Below are 25,214 nucleotides of genomic sequence, written 5' to 3'. Positions count from 1 at the left end.
ATTTGCATTCCTGTTTTCAAGGGCACTGTTGCATAAGTGATTGCTCAAACATTTATCAAATTATAAAGCTGGTGGGAAGTAACAACCAAGTGTACCGTTACTGAACATTCCTCAGGCTCTAAGGGCTACTGTATAAAGAGTGCAAACCAGGTAAGTCGATTTACAGTCACCTAACGTTTAACTAAATCAGTAGATTGGGTTGGGTTGTGCTGTTCCATCTGCGTGTCAAGTTTTTATGACATATATATATTTATTACTTTTATTATTAAATATATCGATTTCACCTAAGAAAATCTACATGCAACTAACATGCTTTATAATTATTATTTAAAAGAGTCAGTTTATTAACTTTAGACGCAAAAATATTTGTTGACAGATTAGTTTCGATTTTAAAAACTTTAATCCGGACGGTCATGGAAATTCCTATTTCGTTACGTTGTAGTTCACTGCGCCCCCTTGAGGGTGGTGCCTAGATGCTAGACAAAGTAATTCTGGCAGTTGATTGGTGAATACAAATGATAGGCTGATGCTCCGTCCACACACTGGGAAGTACATTTGGACCTGCACCGTAAATACTTGACCGTCAGAGATTTAAACTCTAGTAAAGATAGAAGTTCAAGAAACATGATGGTTGATTTCATGTTCGGCTTGGGGTAGTGAATACCAGATTGCGAGATGCTGGTAGTTTTCAAAATGTCCCTTGAAAATTATTGGCAAATCGAAATAAACCAAGCATATAGTCGTCCTGCTCGCTTACAGATACGCCCCTTCCTGCACAAAACTGGTCCCCCTCTGGGAAATGGAAAGCTACCGCCCATGTCGCTTACTTTATGTGACTAAAAGCCATTTTGACATCTACATATAAGACGGTTTGGTTTATCTCTCGAGTAATAACAACAGCGCCATATGCTGTTCGCGACGTGCACATAACTAAACCTGCGCCTACTTATGCAACACCGTGCGACAAATTCCACGTTAGTATGGAAAAAAAGCACGCCAAATCTAAAAGTGAGCACCGCAGCTCAGTCTGGAGCACAATACGTAAGTGTCTCGATGTATACGCATCAAAAGTTAGCATTTAACGGTTTCGTTTGACCTTGTTCGTGTGCAATTAAAATTGCAGTTATAGGTGATGCTTGTACCCATTATTATTACCAGTATAATATTCTCGTTTAATTTATAACATACACTGTTTGCACATCCGTTTAATGAGTTACTTCGATATTTTATTTACTTTCGCTTAGCCGCACTACTCCAGAATTTGATGTCTGCGCAAGTGGTGTGGGGCGGGACTAGTATGCGCTTAGCCTGTCGGGAAAAATACGATAATAGGAACAACGCTGATTGCTAATATAGCGTTGACGTAGCGTGAGGGGTTTCTGTGAGATCTTGGAACGTTTCTTTCGTTTGAAAAGTTCAAATCCGTAGCCTTGCATTGTATCCAGTTGGGTTTGTGTTAAATGTATAACAGGACTTTTTTCGGTTACGAGTGGACATTGCTAAATTTGTATGCGCTCAGGATGTGTCATTTCTAGTGACATCCACGTACAAATATAAGGTGCAAAAAAGGGGTGTAGCACAAAACTTTTTGTCCGTCGTATGCAAATTTTTCATCTTGCACCGTTTGCCTTCTTTCTTTCTAACCGATTTTTGAAATATATTGTATTAAAATAATCAGTGAAGACTTTGAGGATCTAAATTATTTCAGTTATTCTACATCCTGGTTTTGTAGTTATTTTGTAGTTTTATTTGACATTGTATATAATGCAAAGAAAACGGAGAATGACAGCGTCAGCATTATTTACAAGACATTATAGCCTCGCAAAGATTAGAAAGCCTTTATTGTATGAAGTAAGGCCAAAGTACAAAAAGTGTGCTTACTACGCTTAAGAATCAGTACCCCGCTTGGTAAGTGCCATTTTCAAGAATAATACAGTAAAATGGAAGTAATTATTTCTGTAGATAATTGTAAAATAACATCTTTGATATTAATATGGCAGGGGTTACCAAAATTATGTAAATCCCTCTTATGATCCACTGCAGGCAAAAAAGCATTTGATCATTTTTTTTAGGGTTTTAAGTGAAATATGGTGTTTTCTGCAAAATATTATTTTGGCTTTTTTTTTTTATTTCGGTAAAATATTTAGTTTCTACTTTAGTGTTTAATCACAGTAATTTAAATATTGCGAATTTATATCCCTTCTTAGATTTAACTCTGCCTTTACCATTTTCCCTTTCCCAAATAGTCTGGTTGCATGATTTGATTATTAATTAATTAAAGTACTTTCTATTTAACAAACATGGAATAAACATTGCCTTTTGAAAAAAGCCACCTTAATATGCAGTTCTTTAATGAGTTCTTCAATCCACTAAGTGTATCTGCTTAGTCCAGCTAGAGAGTCATATAAAACCAGTGGCTACCTCACCAATGAGGAAATGGGCATCACTAGAAATGCATATGCTCACATACTCATACAGGAGCAAACTAGACTGTCAGATTAACCTTTAATTAGCCTTTGGGATGTTCTGGAAAAGGAGACCTTGTTAACTCGCCACAGAGAATTATTGTATCAGGATTTAAACTTGGTCTCCTGGAGCTATGAGACAGCTACCCCAACTGATGTGCCACTGTCCACCTTATTTAAGAAATTCACATGTAGAGTTTTATTTTTATTTTGAACTAAATTTATAAGATACACTCAAAGTGCCTGTGTAGGTTTATTACATATTAAACATTAACAGAAATATTAAAATAGACCCATGTCTAGAGGACTTGCTTAAAGGGTAAGTTTGATATTTTTCAAACAAATTATTTCTTCACAAACATTGTATATATTCATTTGCCACATAAAATTGACTTTTTTTATATGAAATTAAAAAATAACTTGTCTGTTCTTGAATGGGACTTACAGTACACTGGGACTGAAGTGTACTAGGATAGGTGAAGTGAAAAGCCTTAAAATTTACCAAATAATCCACTTTGAAGCAGAAAAGGTTTCAGTTTAAGAAAACATGCCTTCCACATTTATGAGGTATATTTGTGATAACAAAAGAAAACTAGAAATAATTACTGTATCACAGATTCTTGGAACTATTTTTCTTAAGGTCAGAATACATTTCTTTTTCATGTGTCTGCTGTTTCCCAACAAGCACCCAGTTCCAAACCATTTTACATTTATAATCCTACTTTTGGTTCTGAAGTTCTGTTTTTTTTTTTGTAGTTATGTTCTGCCATGGCTTGTAATAACAGACAGATGCACCCTAAAATCTTATGATTATTTTATCATAAACAGTGCTTACTTTTTGCTCTTTACATTCTGTGTTATTTTACATTGCCTACAGAGTAAGATTTGCACCAAGTGGCAGTACACTGATGAGTTTCATTGTACTTTCTACAAATAACAACAAGTGAACTAATTACACTGCTTTGTATTTAATGTAAAGTTTTACCAAAAAAAATTCTCAGAAATTGAAAAGGCAGAGTGCCCGATACAGGAGATTGAAGCACTACAAACTTCATGGTAATAAAAGAATTGAGGACAATGTGTTCCGTTGAGTAAACTCACTAAAACTCAGTCATGCTAGTCCATCCGTTAATATGTGGGGAGAATATGCAAAACTCATGCATACTGTGGCACTGTAATGACAACTCTGTGCTAACTGGCATAAAAGGCATGAAAGGAGCTCCCCAGATGTGTAGCCACTGAAAAGTCTTAGGTATCAACCCTGGCCTTGGGTTGATTCACGGATCCTGGGAAAAAAATGACATATGGGCTGTCTGTGACCACATGTGAGCTGAGTGAGGTGAAGCCAGGTATTGTGCAAGATTGGGCAAAAGGACAAAGCAGCTGGAAGCATGTGTCATCAAATATCTGGGCATCAACATTCAAAAATGTCAGTAACAGCACTTGGCACTGGCTCGGAAAGGTCACCAAGGAGAAAAATGAGCAGCAGAGTGAAGTGCACAGTGGGGCTCCTTTTAAAATGGCTGAATGTCAACAACAGTGGTTTGCTTTTTTCTCTTTTTCCTTTTTAAAACAACATGGATACTTTTTTTTTTGCAATATGTATATGATCTCAAGAGCTGGATCAATTTTCAAAAAAATTTTTGGCTTGAAAAAGTGCATATTTGGTGAGTTTTAAGGCATTTCTTAATAAAGGTTTTGTGTGGAAAATGAAAATTTACCGTGAAGAAACAACTTTGACTTGAAAAATACCTTAACACTACACTATTGGCACGCAGACTTATTTTGCTAAACTGGAAGAATTCTAACTCTCCTCTTTTAAGTCAGTGGGTAACTGATGTCTTATATTATTTAAAATTGGAAAAAATCAAATTCTCACTTATAGGATCTGTGCAGAACTTTTTCAAAACCTGGCAGAACCTAATCAATAATATTTTAGAATAAGCTCTTAAAGCACTGAGGAAGTAGATTCTCTCACCATTTCTTTTTCTTCTCCATTTATCTGTACCTGCCTAATAAATGTATTCATTTTTACTATTTTTAAGTTTTAGTCCGTTGGCCATGCTCTCTTTCTCTCAGGGCCGGGGGTTGATTTGTTTTCAATCCTATTTTTTTGTAAAAATTGATCTATTTGTATGGAATGATTACAATAAAATTTAAAAAAGAAAGAAAAATATCAAACCTATCCATTAATTAAGTTGCAAGATCACATCTGGGCCAGAGCACAAGAAAGTAGTGTCAGTGGCAATTAAGGCTGTAACCCATGCCATTACAGCATACAGATTTATGTACTACACACTTACTCTTTGTGGGCCAGTTTAGTTTTGAGATTTGAGAAGAAATCCCAAATAATAATTAAGAAAATGTGCTAACAGAAACAGTAACTTTCTTAAAATTAAAACTCAATACTTTGGAGCTTTGAGGGAGCACTCTAATCACAATGTTGTCTATTTGCTTCATATTTTCAGATTCTCAGTTTTTTTTTTAATTAATAAAACTTATTTATTATTATTCAACAGAGGACTGGCCTAAAGAACACGTATATTTTTTCTAATATAGTATATACTTACAAATGTAGCTTCCTTAGCATTTTGTTTACCCCAAGACAAAAAAAAAGCCAAGAATGTAATTTTTTTCAACAAGAAAAAAATGTTGTGTAACAGAAACATGTAAATACCAAAACATCTGAATAAGTACAATAGGAAGTACTGATGCAGATTTAATACATGTCCTTTGTGTGATATGTTTTGAGACAGTCACCAATGCACAGGCTGATGTTCCAGTCAGGACAGTACAAGTCTGTCTTTTTGAGCACTTTTGTTATATTTTTTTCTGTTGCTTGCACACAAAAGGATAACATGTTAGTGCCTGACCTGCATGATCAGTGCACCCCTAGTGTTACTGCAGCTTACCAAAACTCAAAGCTTATTGAGTTCCACATTTCCCGAGAAATAAACATTGACAGTTTCCCCATTGGGAGTAGTGTTTAGGGGGCTATTGTCTTGCTTTTCCTTGCGCTTGATCACATTTACTTTGCCTTTTTTGTCATACAGCTACCATTGCACCGTGGTGTACATTCACACAACCAAATCCACTGGGCATATTACAGTAGTTTAGTCGTACAGTTTCTTATCATGCACTTTCTGTGTCAATGTCTGATAACTCATATCGTCAAAACTATTGCTTCATTCAAGCAATGGTTCAGTTTCAATTCATTCTAAAACTTCCTTTAAGGCTTTTTGTCTGCTATTGTGTTTTATGTTGGAGGCTCCACCCTGACCATGAAAACTGATGTTTACTTAGAGCAGCGGTTCTCAACCTGTGGGTCGCGACCCTGTCAGGGATCGAATGATGATTTGCCAGGGGTCTCCTAAGACCATTGGAAATATGGGTTTTGTCTACAGTAATCCCTCGCTATATCGCGCTTCGACTTTCGCGGCTTCACTCTATCGCAAATTTTATACAGTATGTAAGCATATCTAAATATATAACCAGATTTTTCGCTACTTCACGGGTTTCTGCAGACATTGGGTCTTTTTTACTTCTGGCACATGCTTCCTCAGTTGGTTTGCCCAGTTGATTTCACAAGGGACACTATTGGCTGATGGCTGAGAAGCTACCCAGTCAGAGCGCGAACTTAAGTTCCTGTGTGCTGATTGGCTCAGCAACGAAGCGCCGAATTCGATTCCGCTGCGTTAACCAGGAAGTCTTGTCTCACTCATTCAGTATCAACGTGTTTCGCTGTGTAAAGAGTTAACTTTTGTGCTCTTTTGTATTTATCTTTGTACGTAGTCAAGCCCTTCGTTATGGCTCCAAAACGATCTGCTTCTGCTTCAGGGGCCATTCCTAAATTCCAAGGGAAGATGCTAACGATTGCTGAAAAGGTAAAGGTTTTGGATATGTTGAAGGAAGGGAACAGCTACACTGCTGTAGGACGTCATTATGGCATTAATGAGTCCACGATTCTTTTTATTTAAAAAGGAGGAAAAGAATATAAGATCTACGGCCGCAGTGTCCTTTAACCAGGGTGCAAAACAAGTTGTAAGTGGATGTAATAAGGTGGTAGTCCGGATGGAATCCGCTTTAGGGATTTGGATTGGAGACTGCCGGAAGAAGAACAACGGCGTTGCTACACAATCGCCTGAAGTGGCTCCTTTAGAAGAGCTGCAACTCTCTCCTTTGTTGTGCAGTAAAACTACACTGATCGTTATCGGACAAGTCGTCGTGTCATTGTTGGTGAGTAACCATAATTAATTTTCTGCGTACAGTACTTAGTACATATACATACGTTTAGTGTCACTGTACACACATTTTACTGTATACATTTTTTCTTGCATTGTACATATTTATTGCTGGTGGCCTGTCTGTCGTAATGGCTGTAACATACGTGATATCGTAGACACTCGACATCTTTAAAATATTATTTAGGTTTTACTGTATATAAACAGTGTGTTTACATACATAATTTCAACAAATCTTACCTAATATCTAAGAGAATACAAAGGGTTTATGCTGTATAACTGTGCGGGAAATGTTTATAATAGTGTGGGAGAGTTTATAAGGGCTTAAAATATATAAAAAAATAACATGGTTTTTACTTGGCGGATTTTCACCTTTCGCGGGGGGTTCTGGAACGCAACTCCTGCGATCGAGGATGGATTACTGTATTCTAATGTGTAAAACTTGTTATTGTACAAATTTTTTCCATTCGTAGTTACTAGTTTTTTACTACAATTGTCATTCAAGGATAGATGTTGCAGACAATTGAATCAGAATAATTTCAAATGTTTTAATTGTTGTAACTTTATTATTTTTAACTGTTTACATTACTGTACATTGAATGGCATGACGTTACGGGATTTACACACTTCTTCTTCCATTTCCAACAGCATATCTTTGCAAAACAGGGTTTTCCAGCTTGTTGGTTATCAAGTCTAAATACAGAAGTAGACTTGTTGCAGAAGATGATCTTCGTTGTACTCTTGCAAAGACTGCCCCGAGAATTTCTGATCTGGTGAGAAAGAAGCAGCCCCAACCTTCGCACTGACGTTGGCTTTTTACGTGTACTGTCGCAACAGTTTTGTAGCAAAGTAGTTTACTGTTGTGATATTAAGACTGTTACCCATGCTACGCCATGCTTTTCACATTTTTACATAAGTATACAACATGAATACGGTGAATACAGTTCAATACACAATGAAGAAAAACAAATAAACGTAAGTCATAAAGACAATATTTCACCATATATAATTACATATTGTTTTTGTTATTAATCGCTACGCTTTAATTATGTTCAGTTTGAAGCAATGAAAATACATCCTGCATATCTGATATTTACATTATGATTCATAACAGTAGCAAAATTACAGCTATGAAGTAGCGACGAAAATAATTTTATGGTTGGGGTCGCCACAGCATGGGAAATTGTATTAAAGGGTCGTGCCACTAGAAAGGTTGAGAACTGCTGACTTAGAGTTTCTATAAAGTTGCAGAAAAAATAGAAATACAGTGGTAGCTCGGTATACGTCTGCTTTGGAATAAGTCCAACTTGGTATACGTCCTGTTTGGACACAAAAAATTTTGCTTGGTATACAACCTTTGTTTGGAATACGACTCGCGTGCTAACCTTGTTTGCTTCTCTCGAGACAAAGCCACGACTGCCCACGAGCGTTAGTGCGCCAGTTGCTAGCATTCATTGAACAACCCGCGCTATAACTCTCTGTGAACTTTCACGTGTGTGATATAGCGGGTCCACAGCTCCTGTCAAAGTCCAGCTTTAAAATAAATAATCACTGCGCTCGCAGCTTGGTGAGGGGGCGTGGTGGTTATGTGGCTGAAGGTTGTCGGGCGATTAGCGATGTGGCCGTTTCTCACCAAAGTGCACTTGTGAGGGACCGTCCGCATTCATGATTGTTCCTGGGGCTGCTTATCTTGATAAACAGAAGCGCAGTCAGCTAGAAGGGGAGTAAAAAGAAAAAAAAGACGGGAGGTTGAGTGAGTGAGAGAGAGAGGGCTGCTTATCTTGATAAACAGAAGTGCGAGTTGGCTTGAAGGGGAGTAAAAAGAAAGAACGGACGCGAGAGAGAGAGAGAGAGCGAGCGAGTGCGCGCATGGATGAAGTGGCTGAAGCAGGCAGTGCGAAGGTCAGCTGCAAGTAGGGCGACTCCCCAGTTGGGAAGCAGGCACCGGGCTTCTTTTTTTTAAAGAATGCTTCCTGCTTTTAACCGTTGTTTTAAGAAGACTTTTTTCTATTGTTTTTAACCTCCACGTTTCACTTCTGATTTTATGGATTATTAATTGGAACTTTGGAGACTGCACTTTAATTTGAACACCTTGTTTTGTTATGTGTTTTAATAAAAGCACTTTGCACTTTTTCACCATCCCCTTGCTTTGTTGTTACCGATGAGGTTAGCAGCGAGGCACATTACCGACGGTGTAGGATTCAAGGGCTCCCTGGCAGCAGATGGGAGTATACAGCAAACCTGCATCGTCACAACGTGATTTTGTGTTTTTTTCATGTAAATTTGAATTGATTGTTGAAAAGTATGAAGGTGGCATGCGTATCTGGGACATGGCTGTTGCATACCGTTTGCCGAAAATGACGGTATCTACGATTGTGAAAAACAAAGATGTTATTAAAAAGTAAAGTGAGGTAAAATTTTCATTTATTTCATCAAATTGCTTTTGTATTTATGTATTTTAGTATTAAGCAGTGTTTAAATTATTTTATACAACCCCATCAATGTACAATATGCCAATAGCAATAGGATTTTTTTTTTTCATGGGAACGGATTAATCATTTTCCCATTATTTCTTATGGGAAAAATTTGTTTGGTATACGTCCTGTTTGGTATAAGTCAAAGGGTCTGGAACGGATTAAGGATGTATACCGAGGTTCCACTGTACTTGTGTTTTTTGCAGCATGATGTTATTTCATCCACTAGATGGCAGCACAGTACTGTCCAGAGAATTATTCAGGCTTCACAATATAAAGGGTATTGGGTGTAGTTGTGTATTGTAAAATTCTGTGCCTGAGTTACACTCAAGATTAACACTAAGGAGGTAAATCAATAGCAACAATAATAAAGTAAAACATGTAGATATACACACATTTATACAAATATATAGTAATTAACAAAACAAAATATACTAAGCTTTAGTATGAATGATTGAATTATGCAATTGATGGAGTGTGCATCAGGTTGTAAATAGAAATTTTATTCAATTATAGCATATTTTGAAATATTTTAACTTTTTCTTTGCTGCTGTGTTGTCTGTTGCGCATCACCATTGTGGTCTTTTCACTCGCTGTAAAATACTTGCTGTGTTTTGGAAACTCCTTAAACATTGTATGATTTGAAATACTTTACCTTCCCACTCTCCACCAAGCCGCTAGCTTGATTGAAAGGCATTAACAGTGTTTATTGCCGCCTTTGCTTCTTTTCAGAACAAATGTTGGGGGATCAAATCACACATATATACTGTACATTTTACAAGAATAACTGACATTTTATTCATTGATGTCCTGATTGTATAGGGTATCAATAAAGTAAGTTCTAAAAACATAGATTCATCTCAGCCGCTCCTAGAAATGAAATTCAGGAAGCTTCAGTTTAGTAAATACTTGCAAAGTATAGCAATAAAGGAGAACTGTAGCTAATCCATCACTACATTTTCATTTTGTTTCTGCTAAGAACATGAGAAAAGTTTTGCTTATATTTTGTTTATCATTTTAAATTTGATAAAAGCTTAAAAAGCAAGGGTGATTTAAAGATTTAAAATAATTTGGAACACTCGAGAGAGACACAAACCAAGACAAATCTACCGTATTTTTCCTTTGCGCACATGCATTTTTTACATGTAAAGCATACAACTATTCAATTCAAAATTATTTATCGAGCACATCTGTCTCGCTTAAAACTGTCCAAAATGTTCCCAGGTCAAGATCCAACCTGTGAACATTGCAAACAAGTCCCAGCCTCAGTGGGTCACATGTTTTGTGCCTGCACCAAATTAACAACATTTTGGACCAAAATGTTTAAGTGCCTTTCAGACAGCCTTGGTCTCACAATCCCTCCTATCCCATTAACAGCTGTGTTTGGTGTTCTTCCAGATGGGTTTAAAGTGGAGAAGGACAAACAAACTGCATTTAGTACACTTTTGGCACACAGATTTATTTTGCTAAATTGGAAGAATCCTAATTCTCCTCTTTTAAGTCAGTGGGAAACCGATTTTTTATACTATTTGAAACTGGAAAAAATCAGATTCTCAGTTAGAGGATCTGCACAGAACATTTTCAAAACTTGGCAGAATCTAATCAATAATATTTTAGAATAAGAAGAAATAATTCTCTCCACATTTCTTTTTCTTCTCCATTCACCTCTATTGCCTTATGAATCTCATCAATTTAGGTATATTTACAAGCTTTAAGTACTACTTCGTTGGCCATACTCTCCTTCTCAGGGGTGGGGTTCGATTTGTTTTCAATCCTATTCTTTGTAAAAATTGATCTATTTGTATGGAATAATTACAACAAAATTAAAAAAAATGCAGATGCTTGATGGTAGTGTGCAAACGGGAGGTTTAAATTGTATGGTGCTCTGCTTGCGTAATTGTGCTTAAGAAGTCTAGATACTGTGTCTAGTGTATAGGGCAAGGTAGGAAGAATAAACAATGCAGTTTGTTAAGTATATTAAGTTGCACATTCATTTAAAATCCTGTTAATGAAGTAAAAGCAGAACTAAGTTTTTTCCTTTGATTTTTGCAGGATTCAATAATATCTTCCTGAATAAAGATTATGTCTGCTATAAATAGGGAACCTAAAATTGTGGTTATTGGTGCTGGGTTTGCTGGGCTGTCAGCAGCAAGTCATCTGACTAAACATGGATACTTGAATGTCACAATTTTGGAGGCTATGGATAGACCTGGCGGTAGAGTGCACACAACAAAACCCTTTGGAGAAAATGTAATAGATTTAGGAGCCAACTGGATTCATGGCCAAGATGGAAACCCAATTTTTATCATAGCGAAGGAGCATGGCCTACTGGCTGAGAACGATTCCTGTTCTACTATGTGCCTTCCTGGAGCAGTTACACCAAAAGATTATTTTTTCCACCAAAATGGCAAACTGTTTGATTCAGATGAAGTTGAGCATGTATGTCAAGTTTTTGATAACTTAATGTCCAAAGCATTTAACGAAGAATTGGGTCCCAAATATAAGGAAACAAGCCTTGGAGATTACCTTGATGAAGAGTTCAGTGCATCAGAGCTTATATCTATAGAAGGTGCAAAAATGGTATTTGAATGGTGCAAACGTGTTGAATGTACAGATGAGGCCTGTTCCTCCTTATATGAATTCTCAGTAAGTCAGCTTAGGCTATATACAGCCTTAGAAGGCGGTTTCTTTAACTCTCTCGGTCCAGGCGGTTACCAAGCTATATTGGATATATTGCTGAAGAGCTTACCATTAGGCATTCTTGTGTGTAGTACACCAGTCAAGTTCATTAAGTGGAATTTAAACCAGGGGACGCCCCCTCCTGGTGAAATGTATCCAGTAAAAGTAATTTGTGACAATGATGAAGAGCTAGAAGCAGATCATGTAATTGTGACAGTCCCTTTAGGCTACCTGCAAGAAAAAGCAACTGAGATGTTTCATCCTCCTCTACCAGACTGGAAAATAAGAGCCATCAATAGATTAGGCTTTGGAACAGTCAGCAAAATCTTCTTGGAGTTTGAGAAGACGTTTTGGCCAGTAGATTGTTCTGGAATTCAACTAGTCTGGGAACAAGGGCATGAAGATAAAGATACGTACATGTCTATGTTGGATGGGGATAGCTGGAAAGACACCTGGTACAAAAAAATCTGTGGTTTTGATACTGTTGCTCGTCACCCTAATGTGCTTTGTGGCTGGATTACAGGCAAGGAAGCAGAATACATGGAGATTCTTGATGATAATATTGTTGGAGAAACATGTACCAGGTATGCACGTGTGAAATAGTACCTTTTGTGGACCTTTTACAAGAAAAAAGGGTGTTGTGGGGAATAGAGTGGTAATATACAATTCCATAAACACACGAGTTACAATATAGGTTGGGTTTCCTAAATTACATTAAGCACTGTGCAAGTTGCAGTGTGTCAGTGTAACATAAAAGAGGCATCATAATACATGATTTTAAACATCCTTAAAAGAACAGTTGAACCAAAATGCAAACTTATATAGTGGTTTACTTTATTTGGGAAATACCCTTAACAATCTGATTTACTTATGCCATACTTTGTAAATTAAGTATAATCTTTTTTTTTTTTTTTCAAGCCATTCACAAAAAGCGTTGAATAGAATGGTGAAACTTCTATTTGGCACACTTAAACAGTGTGATGGTAGAAAAAAAATTGTAGTTACAGTTGCAATGTATTACTAAATTAAAGTAGTGTATTTTGTTGCCATTACATTATACAACAGCACATGGTTTGACTTGCTGAAAAACTTAGATTTGGAAAAGGATTTCTCAGAGATTTCAGCATTCCATATACATATTGAACTTGTGAATAAAAGTGTGACTTTATCATTCCCTTGGGCAGCTTTCAAGATAAGAAAACTGAAACAGAGAACTTATAGACGTAATTGTTTTTTAAGGCAAGTGGTGATTATAAAACAAATGTGCAGTATCCCTCCACCAACTGCTACCATATATTGGTATGTTACAAATGAAAGTTACAACATATTAAAATTGGATTTTTGTTTTAACTAAACTTACAATATTTTACATTTTAATTGACCATAATAATTTTATCATAATGGAAAAGTAAATAAAAATGCAAAACTGAAATTCCCAGCTCTGAAAGGTTTCGCATTTGCCATCATTAAACAACACAGATTCAACCTGTTGCCATTAGAATGGCCTGTTGGTGGGAATCCACCAATGTGCATTTAACCATTTGTGTCTAATATATCTTTCTTTGTAAGAATAAATATTCCTCTTTGTTTGAGCCCATCCTGTTATTTGTTGCATACAAAGTAATTTAAAGAAACCAGTGCTTCTCAGAAATTAAAACAACAGAATTTTTACATGCAATAGCCATGTGAACGATATAAAAATAACTTATGGGCACTGTAAGTCCCAATTAGTACTGTTAAATTTATCTGGAGATGGAGTGCACATAAAACTACCCAGAATCTTTAAATAACTATTTGTCCCCTAAAACACAGCACACAAGAAATAAGAAGAAGACGACGACAACTAATAGAAGTAGCCAAGAGCCAAGAAAAAAAGAATCTGGGCTACATGGTACAGAAGTAAAGGGGAAACAGTATTTGGAAAAAAAGCTAAAATATGTAATCCCTTTTTAAGTTTGCAAAATCTCATGCAGAAACATGTGAAAGAATACTGGAAAGAGTTTGAAACCCCGTTCCCACATTGAAGTATAGCGGTGGCATCATTATGTTGGGTGGTTGTTTTTCATTGGCAAGGACTGGTAGACTTGACAAAAAAGAGGATAAACTAGGTCCAAACAACCAGTTATGTAAAATAGAGAACCAATGTGGGATGCATTTCAAGGTAAGAGAAGCTTTTATCTGTTGCTCCTATACTGTACGTGATAATCACACTTATCCTTATTCTCACACCTACTCAGTATTTAAGGCTAGGAAATCTTTATATAGAATTCTTAGAACTTAGAAATCTTTATATAGACAATGGTTTTGTGTCTTATTAACAATTATGTTCCAAATTTAATTTTCCAGCAGCACACTTTTTCTCTTATATACCAGTTAGAAATTTTATCACAAGAAGACTACCCAATTTTGCATGTGTCACTCCCATATCTTTCCCAGAGGCAACAGTGGTTAACCCTGATGAAGACTCGGACAATATATAAAAATACTTCAAAGAAGAGACCCTTCAACCATCCTAGGCAATGGTTGCAAAGGTAGCTTTCATCAGAAAAATAGTATAACTTCTATGTATGGATATTCATACATAGAATATACTCTAGTTTTATATGTGCAAAGCATTCCATATTTAAATCAAATCATCAATCATATTTATCTCGTTTAAAATTGCCTAAAATGTACCCAAAGCAAGAGCCAACCTTGTTGCCCTCTTGTCTCAGCATTACTGCACTATATGTTTTGGTAAAGCACTAAATTAACATCATTCTAGACAAAACATTTTACATGTCACAAGCACTCCCAATCCATTAACAGCAATATTTAGTGTACTTCCAGATGAGTTTAAAGTTCATAGGAAAAAGTTGATTGTAGTAGCCAATGTCACAGTACTAGTAGGTGGACTTATCTTGTTTAACTGGAAGAATCCCACTCCACCTTCTATAACTCAGTGGTAAGCAATGTTCTATATTATCTCAGATTAGAAAAAAAAATCAAATTATCTCTTAGAGGATATTTCCAAATTGTTTTTGTAACATGGCCAGAATTCATGAATACAGTTTTAGAATAAGTATGCAGGAGTTGTGTTTGATGCTGTTATGCTATTACTTTTTGTGTCAAGTGGTATGTCATTGTGATGTTCTGGTTTTTTAAAATAAAATATAAAATGCGTGTCCACTCTTCACTACAGTATTTAGCTGGAAGCTGAGGGTTTGAGAGGGTCTTAGGGTCAAGGTTGAGAAAAGGAGTGTAGTGGAAGGTCAGGAAATTGTTCTTACTCAGTTATGTGAGTAATGGGCCATCTACCCTACATAATAAGGAACTTTAACTTTAAGGAACATACTATACAGTATGTAGGCCCTGTGGGGAGCAAATGACATTTTTTTTACCTTTTATGTTGTACCTTCATTATAATAAATGCTCTATTTTTTTAATTTTTGGCCTCCTTGGATTCTATAAGGGATTATAAAGATAAAGATGAAACTCCTTGAATAGCCCAATCAAAGTCCAGACCTGAATCCTAAAATCTATGTCAGACACATAAGGTTGTTGCATATTGTCACTCAGCAAATAGCATTCAGTTTAATGTAACATTCTCAAACCTATTTAAGTCAACGGTTAGGTATTCTAGCAGCCTATCTCAAAGAAATAGCCGTGGACAGAGTACCAGTCAACTGCAGGACTCAGTCACCAAGTGCCAATTTAAAACTCATGAATCTACAACTGGATTCATTTAGCAATAAATAATTAGCCATTGTTAATTCTGCAAAATAAGAAAGACTTCTTGAAGCATATAATAATTAAGGTTGCTTAATGCCTAACAATTAAACTGTATAAATACTTTTCAAAGATGATTTTTTTTCATTTTGTAATTGCTATTTGCTTTTCTTTTATTACAAATATATGAACCATGAAAATATAAAATATATTTTATTAACAATATTAGAAAAATCCATTTAAATGTATTTTGACTTTTGATTTGATTTAATCAGCAAATCGTGGTAGCACCCTTGGGATGGGTAATTTTCACCCAAACTGAACTTTAACTAAAAAAATAACAGTTTAAAATTGTTATGTAATTAAATGTAACATATTTTAGCATATCAGATGTTGCTGACTCTGATTGTGTTTTCTGGGCAGGCTACTAAGATTGTTCACAAACTGGAATGTTTCCAATCCTGTTCGTGTGGTCAGGTCTTTATGGAAAGAGAACCCCTATGTTCGAGGCTCCTATACTTACATACCTGTTGGCGTTGATGCACAAAAGGAACAAGAAGCATTAGCAGAACCACTGCCATCTGTCTCTTGCAGTTCAACAAATAAGGTACTTTGAGTAATTTATGTCTTTTGAATGTACTGTTCATGATCTTTCATTTTATATACTGTGCTTAACATGTTGCCTTTAGCAAATGGAGAGTAACATTTTCATTCCTAATGAGGTAGTGCACTTATAGTGACCCTCCTACCCAAAAGGAGACCAAAAAAGGCTAAAACATACAAAAATGTTACGTTTCCCCTTGGCCATGGCCTCTCTTAATCCCATCAGTTAAACCTTTGCCCCATTTCACCTTATGACCTTAGACTCTGTAAGGCTTTGGACCCAAGACAGCTTAAGCCCTTTCTATAGTAAGTTGCAGGCCAGACTGGAATCGATCTACGGGTCAGAGTCAGACCAGTTATAGTAATAGAGACACTTGGGTAAAGCTCATTCTGGCAGCTCCCGGTGCTCTTGCATCTCTGAACTTTTAAATCAGTCGTGTTTCCAAATCTACCTGTTCTCTTAAAAGAACAATCTTCCCCTTCAGGGAAAGGTTAACATGCAGTTGCCATACATTGCTGTACTCAATGGGGTGATGCCTTCTAATCAAATAAAAAATTCCAGATAAAAAGCTTTCAGGCATACTGCTTATCATCCTGATAAAGTGTTTATTTTGAAGCCGCCTAGCAAATTATGGGCTGCTTCATTTCCCCAAAACACTTATTGATATAACAGATAGTAACAGTGTCATTTTAATCAGAATGAACTAAATGTTTTTGTACTCAAATGTCAGATTGTCTCATTTCAAATGCAATTATGTATGCAGGGGAAACATGCATATAACTTGTTGAAAAATTATTATAAATCTTTTTAAATATTTTCACTTTTTTATAAAATGATTTAATCGCATTTTTTTATAATCCCTATGTCTTTTTCAGCCTTTGCAGGTTCTTTTTGCTGGGGAAGCAACACATGTCAATTATTACACAACTACCCATGGAGCATATCTGTCTGGAGAAAGGGAAGCTCAACGAATCATAAATTACTACAAAGAAAGTCCAGTTAGCTCAGTTGGAAAATCAAATTGCTAAGCTTCACATTTATTTAACAAAGGATTATTCTTTGTTTTATAAATTTCATTTATAAGAAGTAATATTTCAATAGTATGGCTTAATTGCTGGAAATGGAAATATAGTAGTGTGAAAGCACACATAGTAGGTGGGTATAATTCTGCAGGATAATTTCACCTTAGTGCCTTGGAGAAGTAAAAATTAAATAAAGCACTAGGGTCTTATTCTTGAATTGATCCAGTTTTAACACACTTTAACCGAAAGCCTTAAAAGCTCAATCTAGGTTCTGCACTGTATTATAATTTAACTGTGAAAGCACACCTAGTGTGTAGAGAGAATGCTGCAAGATAATTTCACTTTGGTGATATACCAAAGTATAAACTACAAAATGCACTAGTATCTAATTGCTACATTTCTTCAGATTTAACACACGTGTAAAAGTGTTTGTTGTTGGTTGTGCACTCTGTTAAACTATATGTACGAAACGAACAAACCAAACAGTATTTTTTATAGTCTGTCTACACAGTACTAGCCAGTCTGTATTCTTTGCATTACTTGCTATAAGTATTAAAAAATATATGGAGATGTTATGCACTAATGCTGCCTGCTACTCATTATGAGCCACTGTTCAAGTGTGTTGAACAAAAAGTGAAGGAAGCAGTTTTGATTAGGGCATGTGCAATAAAGAGCAAAACTGTTCTATTTTTGAAACTGAAACTGTTTAAACAAAAGAAGGAGCAACATTTACACAAAAACTTATTGTAATACTATAAAGGGCACAAAATGGCAAGCCAGCAGATTTACTTTTAAAGTAGCATAAGCATATAGTTTATTTAATAGCACCTAGACAAGAGACAAGACAATTTTATATCCGATGTTCTAATGAACAAACAAAAAGGCTGAGGTTCATTGAGCATTTCAAGAAGCTTTACTTTCTTGTTGGTCTCCCTAAGAAAAAAAATAAAAACAAGACAAGAGAAACTCACCAACCCCCTGAGGTGATCACTGTAACCAAGCACCAGTTTAGTTGGGCAATTCTGTCCTTCATGCTGTAAGTTGAAGACAGCTATCCAAACAAATGTTGTCCACTCAATTCTAAAGAAACCTTTCTACTTCTTCTAGTTGATGACATTGCCTGTAGAACTAATAAATAGTGGTTGCCTTCAGCAGAAGTATGTAAAAGTCATGTAGGTGTCACCACAAAGACAACAAAATGTGAAGTGGCATTGCTAATAACACTGCACTTTTTTAAAAAGGTATGAAATGTTATTACTTAAGGAGATATTGATTGTTGATATGCAAGTCATGTATCTTGCCACAATAATGCCTAAAAGTTCATGTGTTACTCTCTCTGAGCTGATAAAAGAGTTTGGGCATTTGATTTTCTTAGGGGAGATGTTTTATGGCTATTTCATTTTAATTAATGGAATACTATACCCAAAAATGATATTTTTTTGTATGTTTCTTACCTCATGTAGTGTGTAGTGATGGCTGGGAAAAAAATTTAATCTAATGTGTTTATTAGAACAGAAATAGAAGAGTTTCTGATATGGTGACAAATGGTGGACAACAGCAAACAATAACAAGAATGTCCATGAAAACATCTCATATTACACATGTTGCATAATCCATAAGTTCATTCATCTAGTCATATGCTCACAACATACAAGCATACAGTACTGTATACTTTTAGTAAAATATTGTTAAGTAAACCACTTCCTGAAAATGCTGTCATGAATGAAAAATGAAATGTGCTTAGACATGGCCAGAATGTTTGAACCCAAGAGGCATCTCATGCATTGGTCAAGGGTCCAGCCTATTAACAGGTTATTCACTGGCAAACATTCATTGGATTCACATGATATCAACAAAAAGCATGCACTGAGAAGAAAAAGTTAAACAAAAGTGAGGGAAAACATTATTGGGAAGAGGATATTTCTCATATTTCTGCATATCCGAGATTTTTCAACAAGCAGATGGTCCATTCACTTGTGCAGTTTCACAGACCTCCTACATAATCCTGAGGCACTCCAGGTGTGTCTCACCTCTATGAATAGAAATTAAATGATAGGAGGGGGTGGAACAACAGTTTAAGTGCATCTGTATTCAAATCTGTATGTGTCCATTTTTCGTTCATAAGAATTTTTTTTTTTGAAGGTGGTATATTTAACAATATTTTAATAAAAATATGTGTCTTTGGAACATAGTACCATACAGCTAGATGTCTATGGATTATGTGACCCGAGTGACATAATTTTTGTGTAGATTTTTTTTAAATACCATTTGCTACTGCCCAGCGTTGGTCACTATAGATGCATATTATATCAGACATTTTGCTATCTCTGTTCTGTATAAAAACATAAGAGTAACAATTTTTTCAGCCATAATTACAAAATACATGGGGTTGGCAACATATTAAAAATAATATCATTTATGGACAAATATTTGTTTAATGGATGGATAAACACATTTCCACATTCCTTCATGATCACACTGAGGTAGCCTTGTGTGCTTTATTATAAAGACACATCTTTTATTTAAATCAATAACTATACTGTGCTCAATCAAGTTGCCTTAAATGAGAAAAAATATTTTGGTGCAGCTAACTAAATAATTTACTGAATTTAGAGGAAGATGGACTGGCTGTTTGCATACTTTATGAAATCAATGCATTTTTGTTTAACGAGAAATTTTATAATAGCACTTATTTTTTTAGAGGAAATTATGTATTAAATTATTGATCCTCCAAAAGTGTGCTCTAATTGTAAAATGCACTCTAAAATCTGTTTCAGAAATTTTAAAATTTTGTCTGAAGTAATGATGTGTATTGTGTGGAACAGTGGCATCAAAAATATGATATGGTTCAATAGTATTAAAATGAAAGCTTTTTTCTATGAAAAGATAAGCAAGCACAATAAGTTTTCTCATTTAATTGTAAACTTATTTTAATATGTTTCAGTGACATGCTGTAAGTTTGTGCCAGTCACCCAGCAGTGTTTACTCTGATTAATGTAAGAAATTTTGAAGTCTTCATGTTTGATATATGATTATGTAACACAGATTTTAAATATTTTTTTCAGTATGTCGATTTATTTTTTTATTACTACTCTACTGTTTATTGTGCATGACTAAACTCTTGCTTAACTGTCATTAAGGCTTTCTAATAAGATATGTTTTACATTTTACAATAAAATTCTTTTTTTTTTAACAAAATAGTGTCTTGTAGCTTTAAAAAACAGACCAACATGCCCATTAGATTAAGACATTATATTGTAGACCAGGATTTTGGAATTTCAGTACAATAGCCAGGGCACTGGACATCAAGGTTTAAATTGTGACTTACTGTGTGACGTGGGACAGGTCAGTTAACTGTCTTGTGCTTCAATTGTTTAAAAAATAGAACTTTGTAAACCATTGTAATGCATCTGGGTCTTCTAAATTGTGTTTGGGATAGGCAATAGTAAGTGCACCATTTGAAGAGATGGTGGAAAACACAACAGCTAAATATGATTTTATGACTTTACTTTTTTGTGGAAATCTTGAGCCTTACAAAAAATAAATATCATGGGATGTGATGCCTTTCTAACTAAAGCCAAAGTGGTCTGTAGTGGTCATATAGGGTTTCATCTGTATGCCTAGAAAGCAGTTTGCAAAGACTGTCTTATTATTTTTTTTATTAAATAGAAATCTTTGTACTCCTGCAAGTGACCACAAAAAGTTGTGCTTTCATTCTTACAATCTGAATGGCATTCAAATTGAAAAGCAAAAGCAGCACAGACACAGTTCCCTATGTACTTTATATGGTGTAATATGTTTATTTATTCTGTCTTTATCGTTAAAATGGGATAAAGGTTTGGGATTGTGTTACAAGGCTAGAAAAAGTAAAATAAGGTTATTTGCCTGACTTGTACTAAACCTTGTGTCAGTATGGCATTTGCAAAGTAAATAAATAGGACTACATCCGTGAATCAGTCCACTTAAGAACATTAGAAGGGAACATTCAGTCCATCAAGCTTGTGTTAGGGAAATCCTCTGGTTCAGTTCTTCAGACATAATCAATATATCACAATATTTTATTTAGCCAAGATATGTAAAGGGTTCACAGCACACCAACTTAACTAGGCCATGCAGCAAAACGTAGCTATGCAAACGTTCTGTATTAGTCAAAGATTTTTATAAGATAGCATTCAGAAATCACATAGAAGCATCCCATATGTGGAATTTTAACACAGTCTGAGTCTTTAGTCACGCGATGAGCTTTTGGCACTTACTCAAGAACAGCAGCTGTGTTCTGGAAAAATGCTGGCCTGAAGCAGTTGAGGGACCTATAATGAGCTTATAATGCTAAAGTCTTACAGAAAAGATTTCTGTTATACTCGCTTGTTTAGCAAATAGCCAAGCTGTCCTAATAACTTGTCCAGATACTTTTTAAAGATTGTCACTGTTTCTGCTTCAAATATGTGACTTGGTAGTTTATATCAGAATTCCACAACCTTCCATGGAAATGTACTTCCTGTCTTCAATCTTAGATGCACTCCCTCTTTATCTCCTGGTGTCCTCAAGTATGAGATTCACATTTAATTGAAAGAATTTTGATGGATTTGTCTTACTGGTAAACTTTGAAGATTGGGATTAGGTTCCTACACAACCTCCTCTATTGAAGACTAAAGACATTTAAGTATCTTAAGTCTGTCAGAGTAGGACATCCCCTTTAGTCCTGTTATGCATGTGGTTGTTCTTTTTTGTAAGTGTGGTGACCAAAACTACACAACATACTCCAGATGCAGTGTCACTAGTGTAGCATATAGTCTCAACATGACGTTCTTTGATTTATATTTATATTCAATAGTTTTTACAATGTAAACTAACACCCTAAATCCTTTCCAGAGCTTGCTTCTTGCAGGACAGTGTCTCTCACTTTTTATCTATAAATTACATTCTTCCTGCCCATGCGTATCACTTTGCACTTTTTTAAGTTAACTTTTCTTTTCCAAATATTTGCCCAGGTATCAAAATTGCTTAGTTCTTTATGAATACTTTTTGCTTCCATGTAGTATGGAATCTCTCCAGTTTTAGTGTCATCTGAGAATTTCACCAGTTTACTAACTACAATGTGTGATACCCCATACCGAATAGGTACCTTGCAGTGGTACAACCATGTGGCATCTAGTAAGTCATACCAAGGATAAACCAGGGTGAGTGAGACACAGACAAAATGTCTCAAAAATAATCAGTTCTTTATTAAAAACAAGGTGATATGAAAATATCAAACCCTTATCAAATATTAGAGGTTGAAGTTCTTCAGTGAGTTCTGTGAAAAACAAATTTATTAAAAATTGCAGTTCATCTACAGTATGTCAATATACAGAAAAAATAAAAAGAAAACATAAAAAAAAAAAACCAGCCAAAACTGCACGACTCTAGTCTCATTCCCTCCTACCTTGTCCAGGCTGCTCTAAGGGTCAACCAAAAGTCCAAACATAAACTTAACAAAAATCCAATACTCCTTCCGTTCATCGTCTGTTGGGCTGCTCAAAGAAATACAAGTCTTCTCCCAAAGAAAATACGTTAAATAAAATTACTGTCCCAATCACCACATTTATTCTCACTTTTCAATGCTATAGAGCAGCAATTCCCCACCCGTGGGCTTTGCGCATATTGCAGATAAACTGCATAATTTCAATCTAAAAAACAAAAATTACAATCAAATATAGGAAGAAATACAGAATATATTTAAAATGCTACACTATTGTAGCATTTTATGAATCAAAATTGAATGTCAAACATGATGAATAGGAATACAAAAACCCGATCAACACAGCCTCCTTGTTATTTGCTGCAGTTGTTCATTACTAGGGTCCTGCTATTCTGATGTTGCCTTTTTTTCAGGTCACTCACACTTCATGGCCGATAGGTATTGCGTGAGGGGTGTCTATGAAAAGAGATAATGGATTAGTGGCTTTTAACATACAAATTTAAAAGCATAGCAGTGTGATGAACCCATAAGAGAAGTGTTGTGGCGACAAATTCATCATCAGGTGGCTTTTTACCTAAAAATAAAGGCTATTAGGACTCGAGATAGACAGAGTTTTAAGGCTTTATTGCAATAAATCAACATAAAAAATAACAAGGACTCAACCCAATACGGCCAAATTGAGCTGAGCCCCGAACATTACAGCAATTGAAGTTTTTATAACAATTTCTTATCATTTTTGCCTCATTCAATTAGCTTATTCTGCACCTGGTTTTACTGTCCATTATTCCTCTTGGTGTCTGTTCGGCTTATTTTGATTGGTCTAAGACTGGGTGGATGGCTTCCTCTTACCATCTTTGGGCTTTTCTTATGTCATTTCCGATCTTTTGTGACCTCGCTCGAATGAGCTCTCTTGCTCATCTTCTCCGACTCCCTTCAACTCCTGTCCGGCCGAACCTTGAGTTTCCATGGGATCCCTTATTATCTCCTTACTTTTCCTATCACTGGCCCCCTCGTGGAATTTGTTATTTTTCTATGCTGTGCCCATTTTCTCTAACTGGCCAAAGCCTCAATTCCATATATGGGTTTCCTCTCATCATTTGCTCTCTTAAACCTTCCAAACTTTTTATAACAGTGACCTGAAGCTTAAGCTTTAATTAAAAAGAAATATAGTATGTGCTTTCATTTAATCATTGCTTGGCATGCTTGATTTGTCTTAATTTCTACACTAAGGTTAATTTCTAATATATTCTTCTAATATTTTTGTTAATGCCTGAATTTACTAAGATTTTCTCTTCATGCGTTATGTCAGCGTGACCCTGCTTACAGCAAAAGCCTTTTGTTGCCTTTCTGCTGATTCATCAGCCCAGCTGCTTTTTGATAAGAGCCTTTCAGAGGCATCTTCTCTGTGTTATCGCTTCCTAGCCTTGAATCACAGGTGTTCTCAAACTCTTATCCTGTCCAAAGCTGGTTTCTGTGTATCAGTTTGCTGTTCTTTTCTTACTCTGGAAATTTTACTGTAAGCCTAAAAAATAATGCAATATAACTAATTTTTTAGTTAACTATTTGCTAGACCTATCTTATTTGCTTAACATTCTAATTTATGCTTAATCTTAATATTTTAGAAGCTTTTAATTACTTTTTATGGCTCTATATGTTAATTTGTTATTATCTATGTTAATATAAAAATTTTCCTTCTACAGAAGCCAAAAAATTCAAATAAAAAAAAAAAAAGCAAACATAATGCTCAAAACAAAAAGTTCAAAGAAAATACAGCAAAGAACATTCAGCTTTTGGACTCACATACACACTGGCCACAAGGACAAACTGTTACCTCAGTGTAGCTATTTTTGATACTCTGAACATTTTTATTTCGTATGAAACAGACTGGGCAAAAGGTGTAGGATGAAGTACTCATGAGGCTTGCACAATGTTGTGCTAGCACAGTGGGCTTGTTGTACATGTAAAAACAGTCGCTTGACAAGTAGAGTCTGTTCATTGAAGTTTACATAGAGAAACAAAATGACAGCAAAACTGAATGTCTTAGACAAAACTGTTCGAGCAATCCATTATATAAGGAGTCGTCCTCTGCTGACATGCTTATTCGTAATTTTATGTGATGAGATGGGCAGTGACCACCACCAACTTCTTTTACACACTGACATCTAACAGCTCTCTCTAAATAAGGTGTTTATGCTCCATTTTGAGTTACATGGCTAGGTAAAACTATCATAATTAAACTGTAAAAAGTTTGATTTTAAGCATAACATCTGGGATTTTTAGGAAATAGCAAGTTTTGCCTATTTTACTGTTATTTTTAGCCACCTAAATAAGCTCAGTGGCTTTCTACAAGGAAAAGTGGTGATAGCTCTTCATGTCTGAAACAAAATGAAATCAATCAGAAAACTTGAAATTCAATTTTTATTATCAAATTTTAACTCTTTTGAAAATCTTTCCAATTTTTTAACAGGAAAAAAAAAATGCAGCTTCCAGTCACTATAGTTGCTGATATGAGCAAGCATCTTAAAAGTGTCAAAACCCAGTAGTGTGAATACTGTCCTGT

General features: G+C 35.5%; 1 protein-coding gene across 6 annotated transcripts; it reads left to right on the top strand.

The window, feature by feature from the left end:
- On the top strand, positions 1 to 20,407 carry zgc:66484 (uncharacterized protein LOC327557 homolog). Of its 6 annotated transcripts, XM_039756449.1 has the most exons (5): positions 6,662 to 6,701; positions 7,355 to 7,479; positions 11,233 to 12,443; positions 15,991 to 16,174; positions 17,047 to 20,407. In XM_039756449.1, the coding sequence occupies exons 3-5, from the start codon at positions 11,263 to 11,265 to the stop codon at positions 17,197 to 17,199; spliced, it is 1,518 nt and encodes a 505-aa protein (XP_039612383.1). In that variant the 5' UTR covers positions 6,662 to 6,701; positions 7,355 to 7,479; positions 11,233 to 11,262; the 3' UTR covers positions 17,200 to 20,407. The 6 variants fall into 6 exon arrangements, with proteins under 6 accessions (XP_039612382.1, XP_039612381.1, XP_039612380.1 ...); XM_039756448.1 differs by lacking the exons at positions 6,662 to 6,701; positions 7,355 to 7,479 and adding an exon at positions 1 to 150; XM_039756447.1 differs by lacking the exons at positions 6,662 to 6,701; positions 7,355 to 7,479 and adding an exon at positions 742 to 1,041.
- The last annotated feature ends 4,807 nt before the right edge of the window (positions 20,408 to 25,214 follow it).

Source organism: Polypterus senegalus, chromosome 6, assembly GCF_016835505.1.
Source record: "Polypterus senegalus isolate Bchr_013 chromosome 6, ASM1683550v1, whole genome shotgun sequence".
Lineage (NCBI taxonomy): Eukaryota > Metazoa > Chordata > Cladistia > Polypteriformes > Polypteridae > Polypterus > Polypterus senegalus.
Note: the sequence above shows the minus strand (reverse complement) of the source record. Positions and strands in the feature narration are given on the sequence as shown.

Coding starts and splice junctions, on each gene's coding strand:
- zgc:66484 (XM_039756448.1), top strand. CDS start 11,263: ATGTCTGCTATAAATAGGGAACCTAAAATTGTGGTTATTGGTGCTGGG. Junction 12,444..15,990: donor GTTGGAGAAACATGTACCAG/GTATGCACGTGT, acceptor TTTTCTGGGCAG/GCTACTAAGATTGTTCACAA. Junction 16,175..17,046: donor CTTGCAGTTCAACAAATAAG/GTACTTTGAGTA, acceptor TGTCTTTTTCAG/CCTTTGCAGGTTCTTTTTGC.